This window comes from Dipodomys spectabilis, unplaced genomic scaffold (assembly GCF_019054845.1).
Source record: "Dipodomys spectabilis isolate Male_0828 unplaced genomic scaffold, ASM1905484v1 ptg000175l, whole genome shotgun sequence".
NCBI classification, from domain to species: domain Eukaryota; kingdom Metazoa; phylum Chordata; class Mammalia; order Rodentia; family Heteromyidae; genus Dipodomys; species Dipodomys spectabilis.
The window spans coordinates 12009699-12034258 of NW_024870852.1; the positions used below are offsets into that span (position 1 = coordinate 12009699).

Genomic DNA, 24560 nt, shown 5'->3' on the forward strand with positions numbered 1-24560 from the left:
AACACTAACTCCTCCTTAGACTTAAAAAAAAGACAGCCTGGGGGGCTGGAGGTGTGGTTCAAGTGGTACAGCACCTGCCTAGCAAGTACAAGATCCTGAGTTGAAAACCAGAGGGGGAAACAAACACGAAGAAGCTCCTTCCACAGAAATGGATTCCTCTGTGTGGAGCTCCATCCTGAGTGCTCAGGACACAGGAATCATGATATCTGTCCTATGGAAGCCCCCAGACAGAAAAGAACCATCACAGAGGTGACCCAAGAGTAGAGATTAGGAGGGTCTTGGTTTCAGGCCAGCCCAGGAAAAAACTCGGCAAGAGCTCAGTGTGTAAGCCTAGCTACTCAAGAGGCTGAGATCTGAGGTCTGAGATTCAGAACCAGTTAAGGCACAAAACTCTCAGAGATTTTTTCTTTTGGTTGGTTGTTGGGCTTGAACTTGGGGCCTGGGCATTGTCCCTGAGCCTCTTTGTGTTCAAGGCTAGTGCTCTATCACTGAAGATACAGAGCCACTTCCTGTTTTTGAGTGGTTAATGGGAGGTAAGAGTCTCACAGGGACTTTTCTGCCTGGGATGGCTTTGATCCTCAGATCTCAGTCTCTTTTTTTTTTTTTTTGGGGTCCAGTCATGGGGCCTGAACTCTGGGCCTGGGCGCAGTCCCTCAGCTCTTCAGCTCAAGGCTAGTGCTCTACCACTTGAGCCACAGCGCCACTTCCGGCTATTTTTTTTCTGCTTATGTGGTGCTGAGGAATCGAACCCAGGGCCTCATGCATGCAAGGCAAGCACTCTACCACTGAGCCACCTTCCCAGCCCCAAGATCTCAGTCTCTTAAGTAGCTAGGGTTACAGGTGTAAGCCACTGGTGCCAGGCCTGAGAGAGTCTTATTTCTAATTAATGATCAAAATTCTGAATAAAAAAAATGCTGGACAGGGTGGGAGAGCACTAGCTAGAAATGAAAAAGCCAACTGAGTATATAAGGCCTGGTAAGTTCAAGCTTTCTATCAATACAAGGTACAAGAAAAATGCTGGGTGCTGGTACTCATGCCTATAATCCTAGCTACTCGGGAGGCTGAGATCTGAAGATTGTGGTTCAAAGCCAGCCCAGGAAGGAAACTCTATGAGACTCTTATCTCCAATTAACCACCAGAAAAATCAGAATTGGCGCTGTGTAGAGCACTAAGCTTGAGCAAAAAAGTACTAGTGGCTACTCCACTGGCCTATGCAGATAATGGGTATTTCCATCACACATAAAATGCAGTAGGACAACACTGGACAGGGGTCAAGATCTATATTCTAATCCTAGCCCTTAAGGTTATGTGGCTTTGAACAAGAAGTTCTATGTTTTTGTTGTTGTTGATGATGATGGTGGGGCTTGAACTCAGGGCCTAGGTGCTATCCCTTAGTTCTTCAGCTCAAGGCGAGCACTCTACCACTTGAGTCACAGCACCATTTCCAGTTTTTTGAGTGGTTTATTAGAGATAAAGAGTTTCACAGAGTTTCCTGTCTGGGCTGGCTTTGAACCATGATCCTCAGATCTCAGCCTCCTGAGTAGCTAGGATTACAGGCATGAACCACCAACACAGGGTAGAAGGTTCTATCTTTCTTATCTGTACAATGTGATACTTACCTAAATGGCTGCTAGACAGATAAAATGAGCAAATGGATATAGCACTTTTTCCCCCTGTGCCATAACTGGACCTTGAACTCAGGACCTGGGTGCTGTCCCTTAGCGTTTTTTCACTCAAGGCTAGTTCTGTTACTTAAGCCACAGCTCCACTTTTGAGTTTCTGGTGGTTAACTGAAGCTTTTCAAGAGGCTGAGATCTGAGAATCCAGGTTTAAAACCAGCATGGACCAGAAAGTCCGTGAGTCTCTTATCTCTAATTATCCACCAGAATACTGGAAATGACACTGTGACTTAAGTGGTACAGTGATAGCCTTGAGCTGAAGAGCTCAGGGACAGCTCTTAGGCCCTGAGTTCAAGCCCTACGACAGGAAAAAAAAAAAAAATCTCACAAACTTTTTTGCTTGGGCTGGCTTTGAATATTGATCCTCAGATCTCAGCCTCCTGATTTGCTAGGATTACCAATATGAGCCACTGGCACCTGGCTTAGATGTACAAGTCTTTGAACCACAATAGCTAGGTACACAGAAAGGGCTCCATAAATAGTCTTTATGCTTATTATCATTATGAGTCAGCACCAGGGGGCGCTATGTCTTAGGCCTGTACCCTTTCCTAGTGCTTCCAGCACAGCAGGTGCCCAGTGCATGCTTATCAATTCCTTTCTCTCTGGCTGTTTCACTCAAGGGCCAGTCTGACACAAATTGCCACCAGTGGGGAGTCAGAGTACTCACATCTGTAGAGATGGTTCCACACGGGGAAGAAAGCCATGTAGAGGGCCACATCCCCTACTGTTGGATAGGACTTGAAGATGGAGATGATGGCAATCTGGATGAACATGAAGAAGATGGGGTGCTCCCTGGGGCAGAGCAGGGGAGATAGACAAAGAAATCAGCTAGGGACCAGGCCAAGACTCCTAATCCCCTTCTTTAAACCAAAACACTCCCAAGGGGACTTGAGGCAGGGGGTAGTCTGCTACCCTCAACCATGATAGGCCAGGTCCCAGCAGCAGAGCAGAGGACTGCAGAAGTTCAGAAATGCCCAGGTATGAATCAGGCCTGGCAAACACTAGCGAACTAGCCTATAGAGACATTTCCCATCTATATCCACCCCTGCTTCTTGCAGCTCTGGGCTTTCTCCCAGGAGCCACAAGGAGAAAACAAGTGAAGTCACCATTGCTTATTGCCAGATCTAAATAGCCTTCCCCACCAGAGGGCCCTATGACAAAAAGCCCTCCTGGCTGATGCTTTGCTCACTGACAATGTGACCAATGGGGTGTGTATATCCTGAAATGCTTCAGCTCAGGGCTGAAAATATGGCTCAAATGGTAAAGTGCTAGCCTAGAATGCATGGGTTCCTCAGTACCACATACACAGAAAAAGCCAGGAGCAGCGCTGTAGCTCAAGTGGTAGAGTGCTACGCTTGAGCAAAAGAAGCTCAGGGGCAGTACTCAGGCCCTGAATTCAAGCCCCTTGACCAGCGCCGCCCCCCCTCCCCCCAAAAAAGCTTCAGCTCTTAAAGGACTGGACTAGAATTCTTGTTATTTTAAACTAACAGTAGTTGAAACTGTGACTTTTAAACTAAAACAAGTGATGGCAACATCTACCATGGCCTAAACCCGCATGCTGGGCTGGGTTCTGTGCAAAACCTCTCCTGTGCTTATCTCAGGCGATCCCTACAGAACCTCAAGTGTCCCTCTGGATAGGGAATTCAGTTCCCTGTCCTTCAGATGATGACACTCAGGTTCAGAGAAGTGAAATTTGAGTTAACTTAGTAAGTGACAGAGCTGTCTTCAGAGCTCCTAATACCACCATACTGCTCTCTTGAGCACTTCACATCCTTCACGGCCTCATCAAGGAAAGAGTGGGGAATGGAGTTCAGCCTCCAGTGCCCCTCTCAGAGCATACTGAATGCTAAAGGGAAGTGAACAGGAAGAGGTCAGATTTGCAGCCTCTTCACTGACCTAAGCACATACACATGACCTACTTCTGCATAGAACTTGGATACAGACTGCTCATGAAGGTTTTCAGAGGACAAGCTTTCTGAAGCCAGAAACAGGGAATCACTTCCAGAGCTACTGAAAGTCCTCTCCTCAGGAGTCGGGCATGACACAAGGGATAAACACAGACCTTGGAGCCAGATAAACCGATATCTAAATTCCAGCTCCACTGCTTACTAGCTGTGTAACCCTAGGAAAAACCACCTCACCTCTTTCAGCATCCATTTCCTCAACTATAAAATAAGAGTGATGGTAATAAGATAATGCTGACCTCTCTAAGTGACTGACTTAGGGACGGTTCCATTTTGGCCTAGAAAGGTACCTGGAAAGGAGATGGCTCAATATATGCTTGCCCTCTTATACTGCGTAAGAGAACTCCACAGAAAACTCCATCTGAAAAAACCTGATTAAAAGATTAAACAGAGCTGCAGGTGCCCAGACTCCCAGCCAACCCAATCTAAGTCTCTTGGGACAATCTCTGGAGTACTGTTCAAGGACATATTACTTGATCTGCTTTTTCCAACATAACCCCAAAAAAAACCTCTGCTTTTGCCCAAAATGGTGAGCGGGCTCAGTAGCAATGTGGGTTCAGGTGGGTTGAAGTGAGGCCAGGGGGAGCCCAGGGTTATAAGCTACCCTCCCTATGGCCTGCACTTGTGAATGACTATCAGCTGTTGGCTCTGGCTACTGGTACCTGATGTGAGTGAGGACATGGATCAAAGGGCAACGATGCTATAAACCTGATGACAGGTGCCCCTGGTCAGCAGGGTACTCAACTAGGGGTGGAGGAGGAGAGGACAAAGCAGCAGCAGGTCCTCCCACTTACTTCAGCTTGATGGCTAAGGGGACAGTGTAGAAGAAGACGTTGATCTGAAATACGCAGACAAAGAAGAGGCTGAAGTGCTCAAACATCTCTGCAAAGAAGTACCAGAAGAGACCAATGTTTGGAGTGAGATCTGGAACAGAAAGTCTGGAATTAAGAAAACACAGGGAGAGAAAAAAAAAGAGCAGCGTTAAAAATGGTCTGGTTTGCCCTTGTTTTCTCCCGAAGACTGAGGGTCATGCTGGGCAGTCAAGACTGACCTCCTCCCTCTAGAGAGGCTGTGAAGGGCTCCCCAGGTACCCCAGATACAGATAAACAAAACAAGGGCTAGACGTAGAGAATGACAAGCCATAATAAATGTGAGTTAAGTAAAACAAATCTGAAATGAGGCAAGAATTTATCCTGGAAATCAACTACTCTTTTCTTGCTCAGCACAGTTTACAATCAGGAGCTACCAGAACTATAAATAAGATCTATTTTGGGCATTCTAAAGTCCTGCCCGGAGAAATTAAGTGCAGAGATCTTGCTCCTTCCCCTTCTTGCTCCCTATCCCCACAGCAGGAGGGATCTACAAGACTGTGCTTGAGTCTGCAGTGAGACATCCAGGGCTTTGGGAACTTTAGCAGGCTCTACCCCAGGGTCAGAGAGCTCATTTAAGAAAATAGGGTTTTGTGCCAGTGGCTCACACCTGTAAATCCTAGCTACCTACTCAGGAAGCTAAGATCTGAAGATTGAGGTTTGAAGCCAGCCTGGGTAGATAAATCTGACAGACTCATCTCCAATTAAGTATTATAAAGTTGAAAGTGGCAGTACAGCTCAAGCAGTAGAGAGCCAGCAAAAAAGCTAAGCAAGAGTATGAGGTCCTGAGTTCAATCTCCAGTTCCAGCATGCACACCACACACACACACACACACACACATATACACACACATATCTAGATGTGTGTGTGTGTGTGTATATATATAATTATTTATTCATTTATAGCCTTAATACTAGGGATTGAACCCAGGGCCTCCAGCATACTAGGTATGTGCTCTACCACCAAACTACATCCCAAGTCCTACATTATATTTTTTATTAAAAAAAAAAATCAAGCTTGGTGCTTGGTGGTTCACGCCTGTAATCCTAGCTACTCAAGAGGATGAGATCTGAGGATTGTGGTTCAAAGCCACCCTGGGCAGGAAAGTTTGTGAGACTCTTATCTCCAATAAACCACCAGAAAGCCAGAAATGGTGCTGTGGCTCAAGTGGTAGAGTGTTTGCCTTGAGCTGAAGAGCTGAGGGACAGCGCCCAGGCCCAGAGTTCAAGCCCCACGACTGACAAAACAAACAAACAAATAAATAAAATAAAAAGAACTGAAACCGGACTCAATTCACAATTTTAAAAGGACATCAAATGGAGACAGAGGGAGAGACAGGTAATGTTTCTTGACTAAAGCCCACCCCTCCAGGGTAAATCTTTGTCTCTTGTGGCAAGTACATTTCCTCTGTGAATTTTGGCCCACTGGAGAGCCAGGAAAAACTCTTCACCAGGCATCACAAACTCCATCCAGAGTGGAGCAAAAACACAAAAGCTTTTGTTATGCCCAGCAGGTTTAACAAAAGGAAGCAGCCTGGAGACCCAAGGAGGAGCCCTGTCACTCCCATCTCTTCTCACCCTCACAGGTTTAAAGTCTGTCACCCACAAGCTGTAAGCTTCCCCAGGCTTAGGCAGCACCCAGGCCCTCAGCACCTGCACAGAGCCTGACACACAATATTTGAAAATGCTCAATTCATGAACAATCATGTAATCCTGCAATAGTGCAAATTATCTGATTTATGTTAAAAGTCAGGAGTCCTCTAGCAATAATGAATATATACATTCAAGCAGAAATGTATATATTCCTACCTCTCAGTCAGAGGTTAGTTGATTGTTTCTAGAAAATACTTTCTAATCCCACTAATCAAAGGTGTTCAGTAGAGCAGAAGTTTCCAAAGTATGTTCCCTGGACCAGAGGCAGCAGCACCATATGAACATCTAAGAAATGAAAATTCTTGGTCCCCACATAGACCCTGGGAATGGGCCAGCAAGCCCTGAAGGGGTTTTGAGGTGACCTCAAAGTGTAAGAACACCTGCCGTGGATGCTGCCTGTAGTTCTCTGCCTGATTTCAACAGGAACTATGAAAAACAAACTAGCTTCCAGAGTTCTCTAATGAGGTCTTTACTTACATGAAGCCGTAGACTGCAGGGATAAAATCCCAGGAGCTGAGAAGGAAGAAGGAGAGGCAAACAATTACCACTAGGCTTCCCACATACATCATGGCATACTCCCAAGAAAAGATCCAGAAGGCTTTGCTCTTCGCTTTCACAGGTATGTACTGCCGCTAGGAGAGAGAGCAGAAGACGTTAAGGGACGCCAAGGAAAGATAGATGCGCTCATCTAGTACCTAGAGATTCCTCATGCAAAACTGTGCCATGATGCATAGATTTAAGCTTTTGCTATCTTTCCTGTTGTCTGGTTGTTGATTTTACACATAGGGTCTTATTATGTAACACAGGCTGGCCTCAAACTCAGGACCTTTCTGCTGCAGCATCCTGAGTACTGTTATTTCAGGCAAGTGCCATCATACTCAGTGTTTGCTTTGTCCTTAATGAAACCCAAAGTATGTAAGCATTTAAAAACATGTCAGGTGCATATACTGTGGTTTGAGACTCAGTAAGATCATTCCAGATATGCATCTTAGAGATATGTTCCATAAGAAAAAAAATGAAAGGATAGTCACAACACCATGAACCTTCAGCAGAGGAAAAAATAAATTGTGATACAACTGCATAATGATACATTGTTCAGCAGGTAACATGAATAAGCGGTGCCTATAATATTTCAATATAACTAGATGTCATAGTGGTGTATATCTATAATGTCAGCACTTGGGAGGTTAAGGCAGGAGGGTCACAAGTTCAAGGCCAGCCTGGTCACACAGTGACTGACATCTTGTCTCAAAGGGGATGGTGGTGGTAAGGACTATACAGAAAATGACCAATCAATGTAAAATGAAAATATCTGTGTAATATTTTGAGATTATGCCAAATAATACTATGTATTATTTATAGAAATACAGGAAAATGTTCTAGAAGTTTTATAAAACATAGATTAGAAAGATACATTCTGAAGTCATAATAGCAATAGCATCCTGGAATGTAGAAAGCATGATTTATCTTTAGTATTTATAGAAAGTATGTCAAAAGCAAAGATAAAACAATATGGCAGCCAGGTGCTGGTGGCTCATGCCTGTAATCCTAGCTACTCAAGAGGCTGAGATCTGAGGATCGTCATTCAAAGCCAGCCTGGGCAGGAAAGTCCGTGAGACTCTTATCTCCAATAAACCACTAGAAAACCGAAAGTGGCGCTGTGGCTCAAACGGTAGAGTGTTCGCCTTGAGCTGAAGAGCCCAGGGACAGCACCCATGCCCAGGGGTCAAGCCCCACAACTGATCAAAAAAAAGCAAAAAACCCCACAAAACTTTTTTTTTTTGTCGGTTGTAGGGCTTGAACTGTGGCCTGGGCACTATCCCTCAGCTCTTCAGCTCAAGGCTAGCGCTCTACCACTTGAGCCACAGCACAACTTCCACCCCACAAAACTTAATGGATAGATGGCTCATGCCTATAATCCTTGCTACTGAGGAGGCTGAGATCTGAGAATCATGGTTCAAACTCAGCCTGGGCAGAAAAGTCTGTGAGATTCTTATTTCTCATTAATCACCAATAAGCTCAAGTGGTAGAGTGCTAGCCTTGAGAAAAATAAAAATAAAAAAACTGCCAGGCACCAATGGCTCACACTTGTAATCTTAGCTACTCAGGAGGCTAAGATCTGAGGATGATGGTTCAAAGCCAGCCCATTCAGGAAAATGTGAAAGATTCTTATCTCCAACTATCCACCAGAAAATTGGAAGTGGAGCTATGGCTCAAATGGTAGAGCACTAGCCCTGAGAAAAAAGAGCTTAAGGATAGTGCCCAGGCCCTGAATTCACGGCCCTCAACTGACATACATACTTACATATATATACAAGTAAGCTTACGGATAGCAACTGGGGCCTGAGTTCAAGCCCCAGAACTTGCTCAAACACACACACACACACACACACACACACTCTCTCTCTCTCTCTCTCTCTCTCTCTCTCTCTCTCTCTCTCTCTCTGAAAAATTTATGCCAGGAGCTGGATGCAATGATACATACCTATAATTGCAGCCAATAAAAATGTCAATGCCAACAAGTCATGGTATTATACCAGATATTAAAGCTTATGAGGTTATACCACATAGTAAAGTTCATGGAGCAAGACAAACATGCAGAAGCAAACACTGATAAGGAAGAAATTATGAAGGGAAAGCCAGCCTTACCAAACTTTTGAAAATAATTCTAAAATCTCAATAATTATACAATCCAGTATTGGCACAGGAAGATGAGGCAGAAGAATCTGGAATTGCAGGCCAGTCTGGTCTATCTAGGGGATTTGAGGACAGCCTGAGCTACCTAGAGAGATCGGTCTGAGGTAAACAAATATCAAGCAAACAAAAACTGCGGGAAAGCGTAGGTGGAATGAAAATATTCTAAGAAAATATGAAATGATGCAATTTTTTTTAAAATACCAATGTCCTTTTCTAAATAGGAGAAAGACCAAAGAAGATGATAATGAAATGTAACACATGATCCCCATTAGATCCTGATTAGTTCTTCCCCACAAATCCTATAATGATCATAAATTGGAGAATCTGGATTTGAAGTACATATAATATTATTCTAGCAAGGGTAAACTTCTTGAGTGATAATAGTTTTGCAGTTGTGCATAAAATAGAGAGACACAGAGAGACAAAGAAAAAAGTCTGTATATCCACATAGATACAGACAGTATGACAAAATTATAACTAAAGAAAATCTAAAAGGTATACTCATTATGCAATCAACTTTCCTGAAAGCCTGGTATAAAAAAAAAAATGAGGAAAAAAAAAAAAACTAATTTGAGAAGTAGATTTTTGGGGAGAGGCATTTGAGAGGTTTGAACTCTGGGCCTGGCCGCTGTCCCTCAGCTCTTCAGCTCAAGGTAAGTGCTTTACCACTGAATCACAGTGCCATTTCCAGTTTTCTGGTGGGTAATTAGAGATAAGAGTCTGATAGCCTTTCCTGCCTGGTCTGGATCCTAAGTAGCTAGGATTTCAGGCGTGAGCCACTGGCACCCAGCAAGAAGTAAAAATTTTGAATGCTTTTATAACCATTTAAAATTGTGAGTTAGTAATAAGAAACTTTTCCCACAAAGAAAAGAGTGGGCCCAGCCAGCTTTTTTGTTTTTGTTTTTTTGTCGGTCGTGGGGCTTGAACTCTGGGCCTGGGCACTGTCCTTGAGCTCTTCAGCTCAAGGCAGAACTCTACCACTTGAGCCACAGCACCACTTCCAGTTTTCTGGTGGTTTATTGGAGGTAAGAGTCTCACGGCCTTTCTTGCCCAGGCTGGCTTTGAACTGCAATCCTCAGATCTCAGCCTCTTGAGTAGCTAGGATTACAGGTGTGAGCTACCAGCACCCAGTGCCCAGCTATTTTCACAGGCAAATTCTACTAGCATTCAAGAAGTAGGTAATTCTGGGCTGGGAAGGTGGCTCAGTGGTAGAGTGTTTGCCTTGCAGGCATGAGGCCTTGGGTTCGATTCCTCAGCACCACATAAGCAGAAAAAGCCAGAAGTGGGGCTGGCACTCAAGTGGTAGAGTGCTAGCCTTCAGCTGAAGAGCTGAGGGATAGCCCAGGCCCAGAGTTCAGGCCCCACAACTGACCAAAAAAAAAAAAAAGTAGTAGATAATTCTAATCTTTTTTTTTTTTTTTGTCGGTCGTGGGGCTTGAACTCTGGGCCTGGGTGCTGTCCCTCAGCTCTTCAGCTCAAGGCCAGCACTCTACCACTTGAGCTACAGCGCCACTTCCGGTTTTCTGGTGGTTTATTGGAGATAGGAGTCTCACAGTCTCTCCTGCCCGGGCTGGCTTTGAACCGCGATCCTCAGATCTCAGCCTCCTGAGTAGCTAGGATTACAGGCGTGAGCCACCAGCGCCCAGCTTGATAATTCTAATCTTATATTAACTCTTTCACAGTGGATACTATGAGCTTGGTACCAAACTACTTACCAATGTAACACAAATGCAAGACTATGAACTGAAGTGTATATAATTCAACAGTGCACGAAAAAGATTATGATAAAGTTGAGTGATGAACAGGTTGGGTTTGTTTCAAGAATTCAAGGTTAGTTCAACATAAGAAAAACTATTATTAGCCAGGCATAGATGGCTCACACCTGTAATCCTAGCTACTCAGGAGTCTGAGACCTGAGGACCATGGTTCAAAGCCACCCCGGGCAGGAAAGTTTGTGAGACTCTTATCTCCAATAAACCACTCAGAACACAGCAGGTGGCGCTGTGGCTCAAGTGGTAGAGCGCTTGCATTAAGCTGAAGAGCTGAGGGACAGCACTAGGCCCAGAGTTCAAGCCCCACAACTGACCAAAAAAAAAGAAAAGCTATTATCTTCTTTATTTCAAATAGCTTAAAAAAATCAATTACCATGATATCTATAGAAAAGTAATCTAATAATTACTCATGTAAAAATAATTCAAACAATAAAAAAATTCAGTAAAGGTCCAGGCAATGCTTTTGTAAGGATAAATATTAAATGATTCAAGTATGCAATGGTAGAAAAAAACACATCTAAACTAACAGAAAGGGCCGGGTGCTGGTAGCTCACACCTAATCCTAGCTACTCGGAGGTTGAGATCTGAGGATTGTGATTCAAAGCCAGCCAGGGCAGAAAAGTCTGAGACTCCTCTTATCTCCAATTAACCACCAGAAAATCAGAATAGGCACTGTGGCTCAAGGGGTAGAGTGCTCGCTCACCTTGAGCTAAAGAGCTCAGGGGCAGCATCCAGGCCCAGAGATCAAGCCCCACAACCCCCACAACCAACAATAAATAAATACATAACAAAAAGGTAGGCTAAAACTTAGAAATCCAATTCAACAAGAAACATACAAAACCTATAGAGACTCTGTGTGTGTGTGTGTGTGTGTGTGTGTGTGTGTGTGTGTGCGCGTGCGTGCGTGCGTGTGTGTGTATACTGGTACTGAGGCTTGAACTCAGGGGCTCATGCTTTCCTGTGGCTTCTCTATCTCTGAACCAAATCTCAACTTTCAGTTTTTCTCTGGTTAACTAGAGATTCAAGTCTCAAGAACTTTTCTGCCTCGGCTGGCTTTGAACCACAATTCTCAGATCTCAAACTCCTGAGTAGCTAGGATTACAGGCGTGAGCCACCAGTGCCCGGCCCTTTCTGTTATTTTAGATGTGTTTTTTTCTATCATTGCATACTTGAACCATTTAATATTTATCCTTACAAAAGCTATGCCTGGAACTTTACTGAATTATATATCCAGTGTATATTGTGTGACTTTAAAATGTTCAAAGATGGGCTAGAAATGTGGCTTAGTGGTAGAGTGCTTGCATAGCATGCACAAAGCCCTGGGTTCAATTTCCCAGTACCACATAAACAGAAAAAAGAAAAGCTGGAAATAGTGCTGTGGCTCTAGATAGAGTACTAGCCTTGAGCAAAAGAATCTTAGGGAGTACCCAGGCCTAGTTCAAGCCCCAGGACTGGAAACAACAACAACAAAAGAATGGCTGAACTGGACATTGGCAGCTCATGCCTGTAACCCTAGCTACTTAGGAGGCTTAGATCTGAGGTCTGCAGTTCAAAGCCAGCCCTGGTGGGAAAGTCCCATGAGACTCAGAAAAAGCAGGAAGTGGGTCTGTGGATCAACTGGTAGTACCCTAGCCTTGAGCAAAAGAAGCTCAGGTACAGTGTCAAAGCCTAAGTTCAAGACCCAGGACCAGCAAAAAGAAAGAATGGCTGAGTGCTTGTGGCTCATACCTGTAATCCTAGCTACTTAAGAAGTTGAAATCTGAGGATGGTGGTTTGAAGCCAGCCTGGGCAGGAAAATCTTTGAGACTCTTACCTTCAATTAACCATCTGAAAACTGGAAGTAAAGCTATGGCTCAAGTGTAGAGTACTAGCCTTGAGCAAAAAAAGCTCAGGGATAATACCCAGGCCCTGAGTTCAAGCCCCAGAATTGGTACACAAACTATCAACAACAACAACAAAAAAATGCAGTTTCAAGAGAATGATACATTTTGGGGGATCGGAAAATAGTAAGACAAAGAAGAAGGTACTTGGGTTCCAAGTACTTTGATCCTTTTGATCTCTTCTACCTGAGAAACACTGTCATTTATCAAGAAAAGAAAATGGAAGAAAATCTTGGGTCCAAAACTTTTGAGGAAGAAAAAAACTCAAAAGTAAAACTTTGGTTTTGTCTTCCTATCCTTTCCTACTGAAGTATTTAGCAATAAACCATGAAGTGAAAAAGAAAAAAGATGCCTTCAAAGAATGGAAAGTAGACTTCAACACTGTTCCCTTAGGAGAGCCCTAAATTCACACCAGAACTCTGCAAATTTTCACTCTGCAAATATGGTTAGCAGCCTTAAATTTCAGTAATTTATTTAACTCAAAATGTTACAGCTGACTTCCCCAGATGTCCCAGTCAATCCTGAGCTCTACAAATTTTTCAAGACAAAAATATGTACCTGGTTTGTGTGTGGTGGGGGGAGGGGCGGCTCGAAAAACCCAGAAAAACAGCAGATGGCTCATGTCCTTGCAGGGTTCAAACCATTCCAAGTTAGAGGTTGGCGGGATGTGGAGGGTCATTAGGTTCAGCCACGCATGCTGAGGTTGACGCCAGTGCTAGGACTCCCCAACAAGTGCCACTTATCCACTGGCCTTAACCCAGACTCAGGGGAGCCACCTCACTTTGGGACAGAATTCTCCATTCTGTTACAGAACTGTCCCACACTCAGCTGACTGGTTTTAGCTTTTCTCCTTGGAGCTTATGGATTTCTGTGAAACTTAGGTCTAAAGGGTCCACCAAACGGATCTAAGAGGAACTTAGCCCTAAAGTATAATTTGCTTTTCTGGTTCCTCCCTCATGTTTAAACAGGAAGGTTTGCTTCCTGGATGTGACTGACTGATTTTTTCCATCATCTTACCATGCTTTTTAGGCCACTTTACACATTTACATAAAGACATGTAGGGCTGGGAATGTGGCTTAGTGGCAGAGTGCTTGCCTAGCATACATGAGGCCCTGGGTTTGATTCCTCAGTAAACAGAAAAAGCTGGAAGTGGTGTTGTGGCTCAAGTGGTAGAGTGCTGGCCTTAAGCAAAAGAAGCTCAAGTACAGGGCCCAGACCCTGAGTTCAGGCCCCAGGACTGGAAAAAAAAAGAAAAAGAAAAAAAAAGACATGTAAATATAATTTGGGCTAGAATTTTAATTCCTAGATAAATGGGGTCCTTTGTAAATGGGGTCACAAATTCTTAGTAACTCTCATCCATTTCAGAGGCTGCCTCTAGAGCAGTCTTTGCAGTTCTCTTTGCTCAGCATCCTCAATTACTTTATCTTGCAGAGATCAGAATGTGCCTAGCACACTATAGGTGTTCAGCACTGGACATTTGGTGGGAAGGGCCAAGTCAACTAAATAAGTGACTGGCCCGTGGGCTGGGAAGGTAGCTCAGTGGTAGAGTGCTTGCCTTGCATGCATGGGGCCCTGGGTTCGATTCCTCAGTACCATATAAGCAGAAAAAGCCAGAAGTGATGCTGTGGCTCAAGTGGTAGAACCCTAACCATGAGCTGAGCTAAAGAGCTGAGGGACAGCGTCCAGGCTCAGAGTTCAGGCCCCATGACTGACAAAAAAAAAAAAAAAAAAAAGTGACTAGCCCAACTGTTAGATCTCATAACTCAGTCCTGTCTACTACTGTCTGCAGAAAATTCCCTTGAGTGTTTTTTTTTTTTTTCGCTTTTAAACCAGTCCTGGAGCTTGGACTCAGGGCCTGGGCGCTGTCCCTGAGCTTCTTTTGCTCAAGGCTTGCGCTCTACCACTTGAGCCACAGTACCACTTCTGGCTTTTATAGTTTATGTGGCCCTGAGGAATCGAACCCAGGGACTCATGCATGCTAGGCAAGCATTCTACCACTAAGCCACATTCCCAACCCGTCCCTTGAGTTTTAAACAAGTTCTTTTTCCTCTCCTTCCCTCCTTCTACTGTAACTGCATATTGTTATGTGTAAAATTCTTGGATTCAACAAAAATACAGAAAGAAAATCAAAACTAAGTAACTTCATTCTATGATAATACCCCTACTGAACCAGCAATCATAAATAAAACTTGAGGGGCTGGGAAGGTGGCTCAGTGGTAGAGCACTTGCCTTGCATGCTCGAGGCCCTGGGTTCGATTCCTTAGCACCACATAAGAAAAAAGCCAGAAGTGGTGCTGTGGCTCAAGTGGGAGAGTGCTAGCCTTGAGCTGAAGAGCTGAGGGACAGCGCCCAGGCCCAGAGTTCAGGCCCCACGACCGGATCCAAAAAAAAAAAAAAAGGAAAATAAATAAATAAATACTAAAACTTGAAAAGCCAGTGCTGGCAGCCTGGAAGCAGTTGGTTTGTTTTCAGACACTGGTGGTAGGTAGCATTGCCAACAAGCTCAGGTTTTCTGGTGACAAATCTGGTATTTTATTTTTTTGGGGGGTCTGGTTGTGGGGCCTGAACTCTGGGCCTGGGCACTGTCCCTCAGCTCTTCAGCTCAAGGTAGCACTCTACCACTTGAGCCACAGCGTCACTTCTGGCTTTTTTTTTTTTTCTGCTTATGTGGTGCTGAGGAATCGAACCCAGGGACTCAGGCATACAAGGCAAGCGCTCTACCACTGAGCCACCTTCCCAGCCCAAATCTGGTATTTTATAAAGACAGCTATAAAACTTTTCAGTCTTGGGTCCAATGTTCAGCTGGAGGAACATATCTCAAGGAAATGACTTAAATAAATACAGATTTCTAGCTGGGTACCAGTGGCTCATGCCTGTAATCCTAGTTACTCAAGAGGCTGAGATCTGAGGATCACAATTTGAAGCCAGCCACGGCAGAAAAGTCTGTTAGGCTCTTATCTCCAATAAACTACTTTAAAAAGTCAGAAGTGGTGCTATGGCTCAAGTGGTAGAGTGCTAGTCTTGAGCAGAAGAAGCTCAGGGACAGTGCCCAGGCCAAGTTAGGGAATTTCCTGTCCTAGCTGGCTTTGAACCTCAATTCTCAGATTTCAGCCTCTTGAGTAGCTAGGATTACAGGTATGAATCACCAGTGCTTGTTTTTGGGTTTTTTTTGGTAGTTTTATTGGAGATAGTTTCATGGACCTTTTCTGCCTGGCCTGGCTTCAAACCATGATGCTTATATCTCAGCCTCCTGAGTAGCTAGGATTACAGGCATGAGCCACTGGCGCCCAATTTTGAGGTATGTATTTTTTTTTTTTGCCAGTCCTGGGGCTTGGACTCTGGGCCTGGGCACTGTATCTGAGCTTCTTTTTGCTCAAGGCTAGTGCTCCACTACTTGAGCCACAACACCACTTCTGGCTTTTTTCTGTTTATATGGTACTGAGGAATTGAACCTGGGGCTTCAAGCATGCTAGGCAAGCACTCTACCACTAAGCCACATTCCCAGCCCTGTATTCTCTCTCTCTTTTTTTTTTTTTTTGTCAGTCATGGGGCCTGAACTTTGGGCCTGGGCTCTGTCCCTCAGCTCTTCAGCTCAAGGCTAGCACTCTACCACTTGAGCCACAGTGACACTTCAGGCTTTTTCTGCTTATGTGGTGCTGAGGAATTGAACCCAAGGCCTCATACATGCAAGGCAAGCACTCTACCACTAAGCCACCTTCCCAGCCCCCCTGTATTCTTATTAAAGTAGAAAAGAGGAGAGGTTAGAGAGCAAGCTGTCTCATTAGACTCCCAGTGCTGTCATTTGTGGCCTTAGGTAAGTGACTTAACTTCCCAACATTTTATTTTCAATTCATGTATCTAACATGGCTACTATGACCTACAGCATAGTTTTGTTTGTTTGTTTGTTTTTTGTCAATCATGGGGCTTGAACTCTGGGTCTGGGCACTATCCCTCAGTGCTTCAGCTCAAGGTTAGTACTCTACCACTTCATCCACAGCGCCACTTGGATTTTCTGGTGGTTTATTGGAGGATAAGAGTCTCATGGGCTTTCCTGCCTGAGCTGGCTTTGAACTATGATCCTCAAATCTTAGCCTCCTGAGATGCTAGGATTACAGGCGTGAGCCACCAGCACTTGGCTTCTATAATAATCCTTTAAGGTGTATGCTACTATAAAGAAAAGCTAAAGATTCTGGTACGTGTTGGTGGGTTGCATCTGTAATTCTAGTTACTCAAGAGGCTGAGATCCAGAGGATTATTGTTCAAGCCAGTTTGAGCAGAAAAGTCTGTGAGACTCTACCTTAAAAATAACTAGTGAAAAGCAGGGCTGGAGGCATGATTAAAATGATAGAGCACCAGGTTGAGGAAATATGTAAGGATCCAAGTCCAAACCCCCATACCAGCAAAAAACAAACAGGAAATAAAAGGAAATGTTGAAGAAATAGCAGAGAAGGGATTATGTACATTAGATAAGAAAAATATAAAGCATATGATACCAACTAAAAACATGCAAAGACAAATGCATTTATACATTTGGAATGATAGGCATAGTTAGAATTTAATAAGATTGTTAGGTCTGCTTTGTTAACAATTAGTCAACTTCCCTTGATCTTTTCAAGCAGAATCAAGCAGGAGACCTTACTTCCCCCAGTAGGGGCAGGTTTGGTAATAAATGTCACTTGGTGCTGGTTTCTGACCAGTGAATGCTTACCTGGAGGAGATAGAGGAGTCCTGGGACAAACAAGGTGATTGGGTACAGAGACTGGTATGTTGCTAAGGCAAGAAAAATAGCACTGAGGAAAGCACTGCCTGTAAAAAGAAATAAATGTATGGAATAACCCACCTCTCCGATCAGAATTAGACTCAGCAAGTCCCTATCAACATGAAACTTTCCATAACTGCTCAATCACCTGCCAAGTGCTTCCTGGTATGCAAGGTATTATACAAACTCATGTGGAGTGAGAGCTTCTTGGCTTCATTACCCATGAAAGGAAACCAAGGACATCAAAACCATCCACCTTTAGTAACTTGAGATGCTGTAGGCATGTTTCTTGTGAAATTTTCAGTCCCAGAAAGATTTTACAAAACTCCAGCCAAAGATGTACAAAGGGATCAAGTCCATTAACATCCATGTTCTACTTAATGCATTAGTTTATTAAACTTGCAATTACTGCTTATAAAATGTGAAGCTGTGAAACTATTACATTGGGTTGTGTAGTATCTCATCACACGACCTGCCACACTCCTTATCTTCAGTCATGTGCTTCCTTTTTGTTCTATGTAAAAGTGTATGAATTTTTTGTTAATAATGTCTCTATTCCCCACATAAAATAACTATGAAAGAATTAAATGTTATATAAGAATTTGTAATGACATGGAAAGATACTTATAAAACCCTATTAAGTTTATAAAATAGACGCTGTTTTGGGGTTTTTTTTTTGGGGGGGGGTCCATTGTGGGGCTTGAACTTTGGGCCTGGGCACTGTCCCTGAGCTCTTCAGCTCAAGGCTAACACTCTACCACTTGAGCCACAGTGCCACTTCTGGTTTTCTGGTGGAGATAAAGAGTCTCATAGACTTTCCTGCCTAGCTGGCTTTGAACTGTGATCCTCAGATCTCAGCCTCCTGAGTAGCTAGGATTATAGGTATGAGCCACCTGGCTGTAATTTTTTTTTGGGGGGGGGGGGTCGGTTGTGGGGCCTAAACTCTGGGCCTGAGCACTGTCGCTTAGCTCTTCAGCTCAAGGCTAATGCTCTACCACAGAAGAGCCACAGTGGCACTTCTGGCTTTTTCTGCTTATGTGGTACTGAGGAATCGAACCCAGGGCCTCATGCATGCAAGGCAAGCATTCTACTACTGAGCCACCTTCCCAGACCTGTGATTTTTTTTTTAAGTATGATCAAATATTTACCAAAAAAAAAAACCAACTGAAGTCTAGACCACAAAAGTTTACAATCTGTTATCTCTACATGGTAGGATTATGGATTATTTTTTATTTTTGCTTCTCTGTATTCCTTTAAATTTAAAAAAATGAACATGTTTTGTTTTTTGTCATAGGCAATTTGTTTTTGAAAAAAAAAAAGAAACAACTGCTCCCCATTTTCAGATTTTTATTTTGCTGGTCATGTTACCTGAATTCTGGGCCTGGGCTCTGTCCCTCAGCTCTTCAGCTGAAGGCTAGTGCTCTATCACTTGAGCCATAGCACCACTTACGGCTTTTCCTGCTTATGTGGTGCTGAGGCATCGAACCCAGGGCTTCATGCATGCAAGGTAAGCACTCTACCACTGAGCCATCTTCCCAGCCCTATATTCAGATGTTTTAAGACAACAGGGCACTATAAAAGTAAGGCTCGAGAAGCTGAGTTTACGGCAGAGGACTCAAAGTAGCTCAGAACTCAGGAGAAACGATCCGAGGCTGATGTTCATGATTATGTTTCATAAAGTAACAATACCCATGGTCAATCTTATTAGCTGTGTGGGGTCAAGTGTTCACTGAAAATAACAGATTAGTTTCATAAAAAGAAACATAACTCCTTTCAGTCTAAGGAGTTTCATCCCATTACCAACCCAGCACCAAGGACAACAGTAGGAAATGATCCCTAGCTCCTCTGCTCAACACAGTGGTCTATGTACCAGAAACACCTAGAGCCACTGTGGAGGATAAGTGGGCATGGGTCAATGAACGTTACCACTTCATAGAAGTGGAAGTGGAGAGAAAAGAATTTTGAGTGTTCCATCTTTCAAACTAAAACACAAGCTAGAACAATCCTGGTGGACAGAATATAAAGTAGAAAGAAGCAGAGAGCCAGTGCAAAAGTATAATCTCAAGTGTTTGGGAGGAAGAGATTAGAAGAATGGCAGTTTGATGGGCTGGGAAGGTAGCTCAGTGGTAGAGTGCTTGCCTTGCATGCTTGAGGCCCTGGGTTCGATTCTTCAGCACCACATAAGCAGAAAAAAAAAAGCCAGAAGTGGTGCTGTGGCTCCAGTGGTAGAGTGCTAGCCTTGAGCTGAAGAGCTGAGGGACAGCGCCCAGGCCCAAAGTTCAGGCCCCACAACCGGACCCCCACACCCCCCCCAAAAAAAAGAATGGCAATTTGAGACTGGCCTAGAGAAAAAGCAAGGAAGACCCCGTATTAATCAATAAGATAGGCATGGTGATACATACTTAAGATTCTAGTTATACAAGAGGAATTTGATCTGTGGCAGAACCCAGGAAAAAATTCAAGACTCTATCTGAAAAATAACTAAAGCAAAAAGAGCTGAAGGTATGCCTCAAGTGGTAAAGTGCCTGTTCAGCTTAAGTTCAAATCTAGTACCACTGGCGGCAGGAGGGGAGGGAGGACAAAATTTCTTGAGTGGGGCTGTCCCACCAACCAATTCATGAGTGCTAGGCAAGATGTTCTGGATCCAGGGTCCCTGTATAAATGACTGAGCAGGGAGAGGAACAACTAAGTGAAGCCACCAGCAGAGGCCTCCATACACCAGCTAGGCTACAGACTAGCATCAGAACCATGCTGGAATGAGGAGATGGCACTAGAGGGAAATGTATGTCCTAACGCCTAATGGTGAAGATGGCCTCAGGATTCCTGGCTGAAAATCTGAATGATGTTTTGTTGGGAAAAAAAGGGCAAAAAAACTTTTCATTAGCATGGTTTTCTACAGATATTGGGGTAGGAGAAAGGAGAGGATCATATGTTACCAAAGGAAGAAGGCTTCTGTTCCAACTTAATCTATTCTCATAGATGAGGTAAAAACAAAGATCTGACTTTCTTACTTTGCCTCATGAGACCCTAGCAAGTAAGGTATACACAGCCACCTCTCCTACCTTAATTGCCTGAGATCAATAATTATCTGGAACAGCTGTTTATAAGACCAAGAGAGAAGAAAAGATTCACAGCCTAATAGAATGGACTTGTGAGTTTTAGAAAACTTATTCTGAGGATCAGCCAAGAGTCTTCCTTAGATGAGATCTTCAAACACTGTTTCTGGCAATTGAACTCAGGGCCTTGTACAAGCCAAGGAAACCTTCCCATTAAGCTACATCCCCAGTCCCCGGACAAAATCTTTTTTTTTTTTTTTTTTTTTTTTGTCGGTTGTACAGCTTGAACTCTGGGCCTGGTCACTGCCCCTCAGCTCTTCAGCTCAAGGCAATGCTCTACCACTTGAGCCACAGTGTCAGTTCCAGTTTTCTGAGTGGTTTATTGGAGATAAGAGTCTCATGGACTTTCCTGCCTGGATTGGCTTTGAACAGTGATCCTCAGATCTCAGCCTCCTGAGTAGCTAGGATTATAGGTGTGAGCCATGGGCACCTCGCTCAAAACAAACAAACAAACAAATATATATTTTGCCAGTCCTGGGGTTTGAACTCAGGGCCTGGGCTCTGACCCTGAGCCTCTCTGTGCCCAGGGTTAGTGCTCTACCATTGAGCCACAGCACCACTTTTGTTTTTTTCTGTTTATGTGGTACTGAGGAATTGAACCCAGGGCTTTATGCATGCTAGACAAGCACTCTACCACTAAGCCATATTCCCAGCCACAGACAAAATCTTTTTGTGTGTATATTTTGGCCCTAGGGCTTGAATTCCAGGGCTTGGGCACTATCCTTGAGCTTTTGTGCTCAAGGCTAGTGCTCTACCACTTTGAGCTACAGCACCATTTCCAGTGTTTTGGTAGCTAATTGGAGATAGATATCTCACAAACTTTCCTGCCTAGGATACCCAGCCTCCCGAGTAGCTAGGATTATGAGCATGAGCCACAGATGCCTGGCCAGACCAAATCTTTACAAAGGGAGAATCTATCTGTAAGCAAGCGCCACCAACTTCCAGCTCAATACCCCAGCCATCCCTCCAACCACCCCCTCCCCCCCAGTTCCCTCCTCTCTCCTTACATCAGCAGAGATCTCAACAGTCTTTTCCTTCCCTCGTATCCAGCCCACCCTCCACAGAAGCACTGAAAGGATCATTAAACTGTGAGGTTTCATTTCATCTGAGATTAAATCCAAACTCCAAGAGTAAGCAAGATCCTCATTTCAGTGTTCTGCTTCCAGCTTTGCCGTTCAACACCTCTGAACACACCCTATCCTCCACCACAATGGCCTCTTCCCCAGTTCCTGAAAAAATTCTGCCTTTTCTTATGTCTGTTCTCAGGCTACTCCCTCTGCTACAGCCATCTTTTCCCATTCTTCTAGCAGAAACTCACAGCCAATTGAAATGTCACTTCCTCTACCAGTGCAAGCAGCTAACATTTGTTGCTCATGTACTAAGTATTCTGCATTAAGAACATGCCAGATTCAAAAAGACCCTCAAGCATAACAACCATCTTGGGGAAATTTGTCTGTTCATTATCTTGTTAATAGTTTCATGGATAATACAAAGTACATATGCTTCTCATTTTACAGGCAAAGAACCTAAGGCATAGAAATGAGACCACGTATGAACCCCAAACCACACATCACCGTCAGCCCATCCTCGCTCTGTGCCAGGGAGCCTCTATATGCCATACTTACACTGTCCTCCAGGAGTCTGCCCCTGGATCCTCTCTCCGCTATTTGTCTTCCTAATTGCTCAAGGACAATAAACCTTAATTTTAGATCTCTTGTACCTAGCACAGTGCTTGGCACATGTGATGAATGTTGTAACTAACAATATTATTCAGTGACACACATAAAATCCTTAAAAAACATATTAAAAGAAATCAATATTCTTGAGGAAGAACTCATTAAGTAGAAAATATATTGGCAAAACACAAAGCAAAGCATTTGGGGGGCAGGGGCTGGGCACAGGCATGTTCTGTGGAAGAAGGACCGGATGGCTGAGGCCTGAAGGCTGCGGGCAGAAACGTGGTGCTGCAACAGGCAGTGGTGTAGTGTGGGTGCTCTGGGTGTGGGATGAGAGGACAGGTGTGGATGGGCACATGCACAGCCTGATCTAAAGTGAGGGGGAGTAGTAGGCACACAAGACTCAGGAAGAGCTAGTAAGTTTTGAGAAAAACTAAATGGGGCAACAACAGTAAGTTCGGAAGGAAGACACAGCTGGAACGATATGTGCTTGGGGCAGGGAAGATAAAAGTAAAAGGTGACTCCAAACATGGTAGACAAAACTATGCAATAGGCAAACACTGTTGAAGTTTGCTCTCTGCCAAGCATGTGCTGGGTGGCAGGGAGACTGGTGACTCAGATAGCCTGTGTCCTCAGGGAGCTCCTGTGAACAATTGCAACACAAGAGAGGAAAGGGCAGGAGAAGCAGACCTAGCCCATCAGGGGACACTGACACCAGAGTTGTGAACAGTATATAAGGCCTAACATTCAGGAAATGGCACATGCAGCGGCAGGAGGGTGAGACACAATCATGTGCTAGCGTGAGGTGTTGACAGCAAGTAGCTCAACATGGCAAAATAGAGAGAACTCGAGGAATGACTGGAAGAAGACACCAAGGGGCTCCTGAGGATGCTGGTTACGTTCTGTCTCTTAATCTGGGTAATAAGACTCACCTTTTTTTTTTTTTTGCCAGTCCTGGGGCTTGAACTCAGGGCCTTAGCACCATGCCTAAGCTGCTTTTTGCTCAAGGCTAGCACTCTACCACTTGAGCCATAACACCACTCCTGGCCTTTTCTGTTTATGTGGTGTTGAGGAATCGAATCCAGGGCTTTGTGCATGCTAGACAAGCACTCTACATTCCCAGCCCTGAGACTCACCATTTTGTAAACATTTATTTATCTGTACATTAATGACTTCTGCATATATTATATACCTTGACTAAAAAGTCACAACCTGAAAAGTCTTAGCAAGCAGCTTGGGGTCAGATCATGGAGGGCTTAACAATAAAATTTATTCAAAACAATGACCTACAGGCCCAGACAGGAATACTGAAGTAACGTCTGAAATAGAGCTTTGTGTGGGTAAGAGTGAGGGCAGGTCAAACTATGCCAAGAGGGATATGAGTTTTACCCCAAAATGATACCACTCAATCATTGTCTGCTAGTGCATCCAAGATGCTCATAGAGTAGGTTTTTTGAACAAGGCCTGATCACAGAATATTAGGGAAAATCAATCAAGTGGGTTTGTGCACTTGGCCGTAATATGAGGGAACATCATTATCTACACAATCTAGCTCTGAGTATGTTTTCCAACTCTCCATTTGTGTCAGGGTGGGGGCCAAAACAAGCCTCCGCAAGACTGGAATAACATTTGGCCTCCAGGGACCGTACCTTAATCTGGGCCTGGGTGGGTGGCACAGCTGCCGGGGGAAGCAAGAATGAAACAAGGAGGGGCCTGGGGGACTGGCTGGGGATATGAACTTCAAGGAGAGTGAGCAGAGAGCCAGGGATAGGCACAGACAATGTCCTGTCCCAGGATAGGCAGTGGGACAGACTAGAATGTGGTCAAAAGGGCTAAGGTCCCATGGGATTAACAGAAGAGGAAGTTACACCAGTGTCTGAGGCAACAGTGAGAAAGAAGGGCTGGAGTGGGGGTAGAGCAAGGCCCGAGGTACTACATTTCCTGCCAAGTGTGCTCTTCTATCCTGGTAGGTGCCTTCAAAGCATGTCCACCCCAATGACCATAAAAGCTTTACTCAGCCCAGTCACAACCATTGGCAATTTGTACGTCATAGACCTTTTAGTCCTTTCAATAACTCCAGGAAGTTAGTACTATTATTATTCTCATTGCACAGGTCAGAAAACTGAAGGACATAAATTGTTTGACCAGGATCACAAAGTCAGTCAATGACAGGACTAGGATTGATCCCAGGTAGTCTTACTTCAGACCTTTCCTCCTTTCCTGCATTACTATGGCAATCTCAATCTCCATTTGTGTTTGAACCATAAAAATCATAATAAAGGAGTACAACTATTCATTGAGTGGATTCTGCTAAGCACTCTGTATTTCTCATTTATTCCTCACTAACTCTAGGAGGCAGATATCTGTGGGATCAAAGTGAGGCTCCTGAAGTTGCATCACTTGCCCAAGACTACAAAGCTTGTAATTAGAAAACCTTTTATTTGCTAGTCACTGGTGGCTCATGCCTGCAATACTAACTCCTCAGGCTAAGATCT

The 24560-nt window shown here is 44.1% G+C and overlaps 1 protein-coding gene across 1 annotated transcript in view; it reads right to left on the minus strand.

Moving 5' to 3' along the window:
* Positions 1–24560, minus strand: part of Pigu (phosphatidylinositol glycan anchor biosynthesis class U) — a 74550-nt gene that overhangs the window by 18959 nt on the left and 31031 nt on the right. Inside the window, exons 7-10 of the mRNA XM_042694560.1 lie at positions 17223–17320; positions 6643–6797; positions 4438–4581; positions 2347–2471 (exon numbers count right to left, since the gene is read on the minus strand). Coding sequence (XP_042550494.1) covers positions 2347–2471; positions 4438–4581; positions 6643–6797; positions 17223–17320 — 522 coding nt within the window. The remainder of the gene's footprint in view (positions 1–2346; positions 2472–4437; positions 4582–6642; positions 6798–17222; positions 17321–24560) is intronic.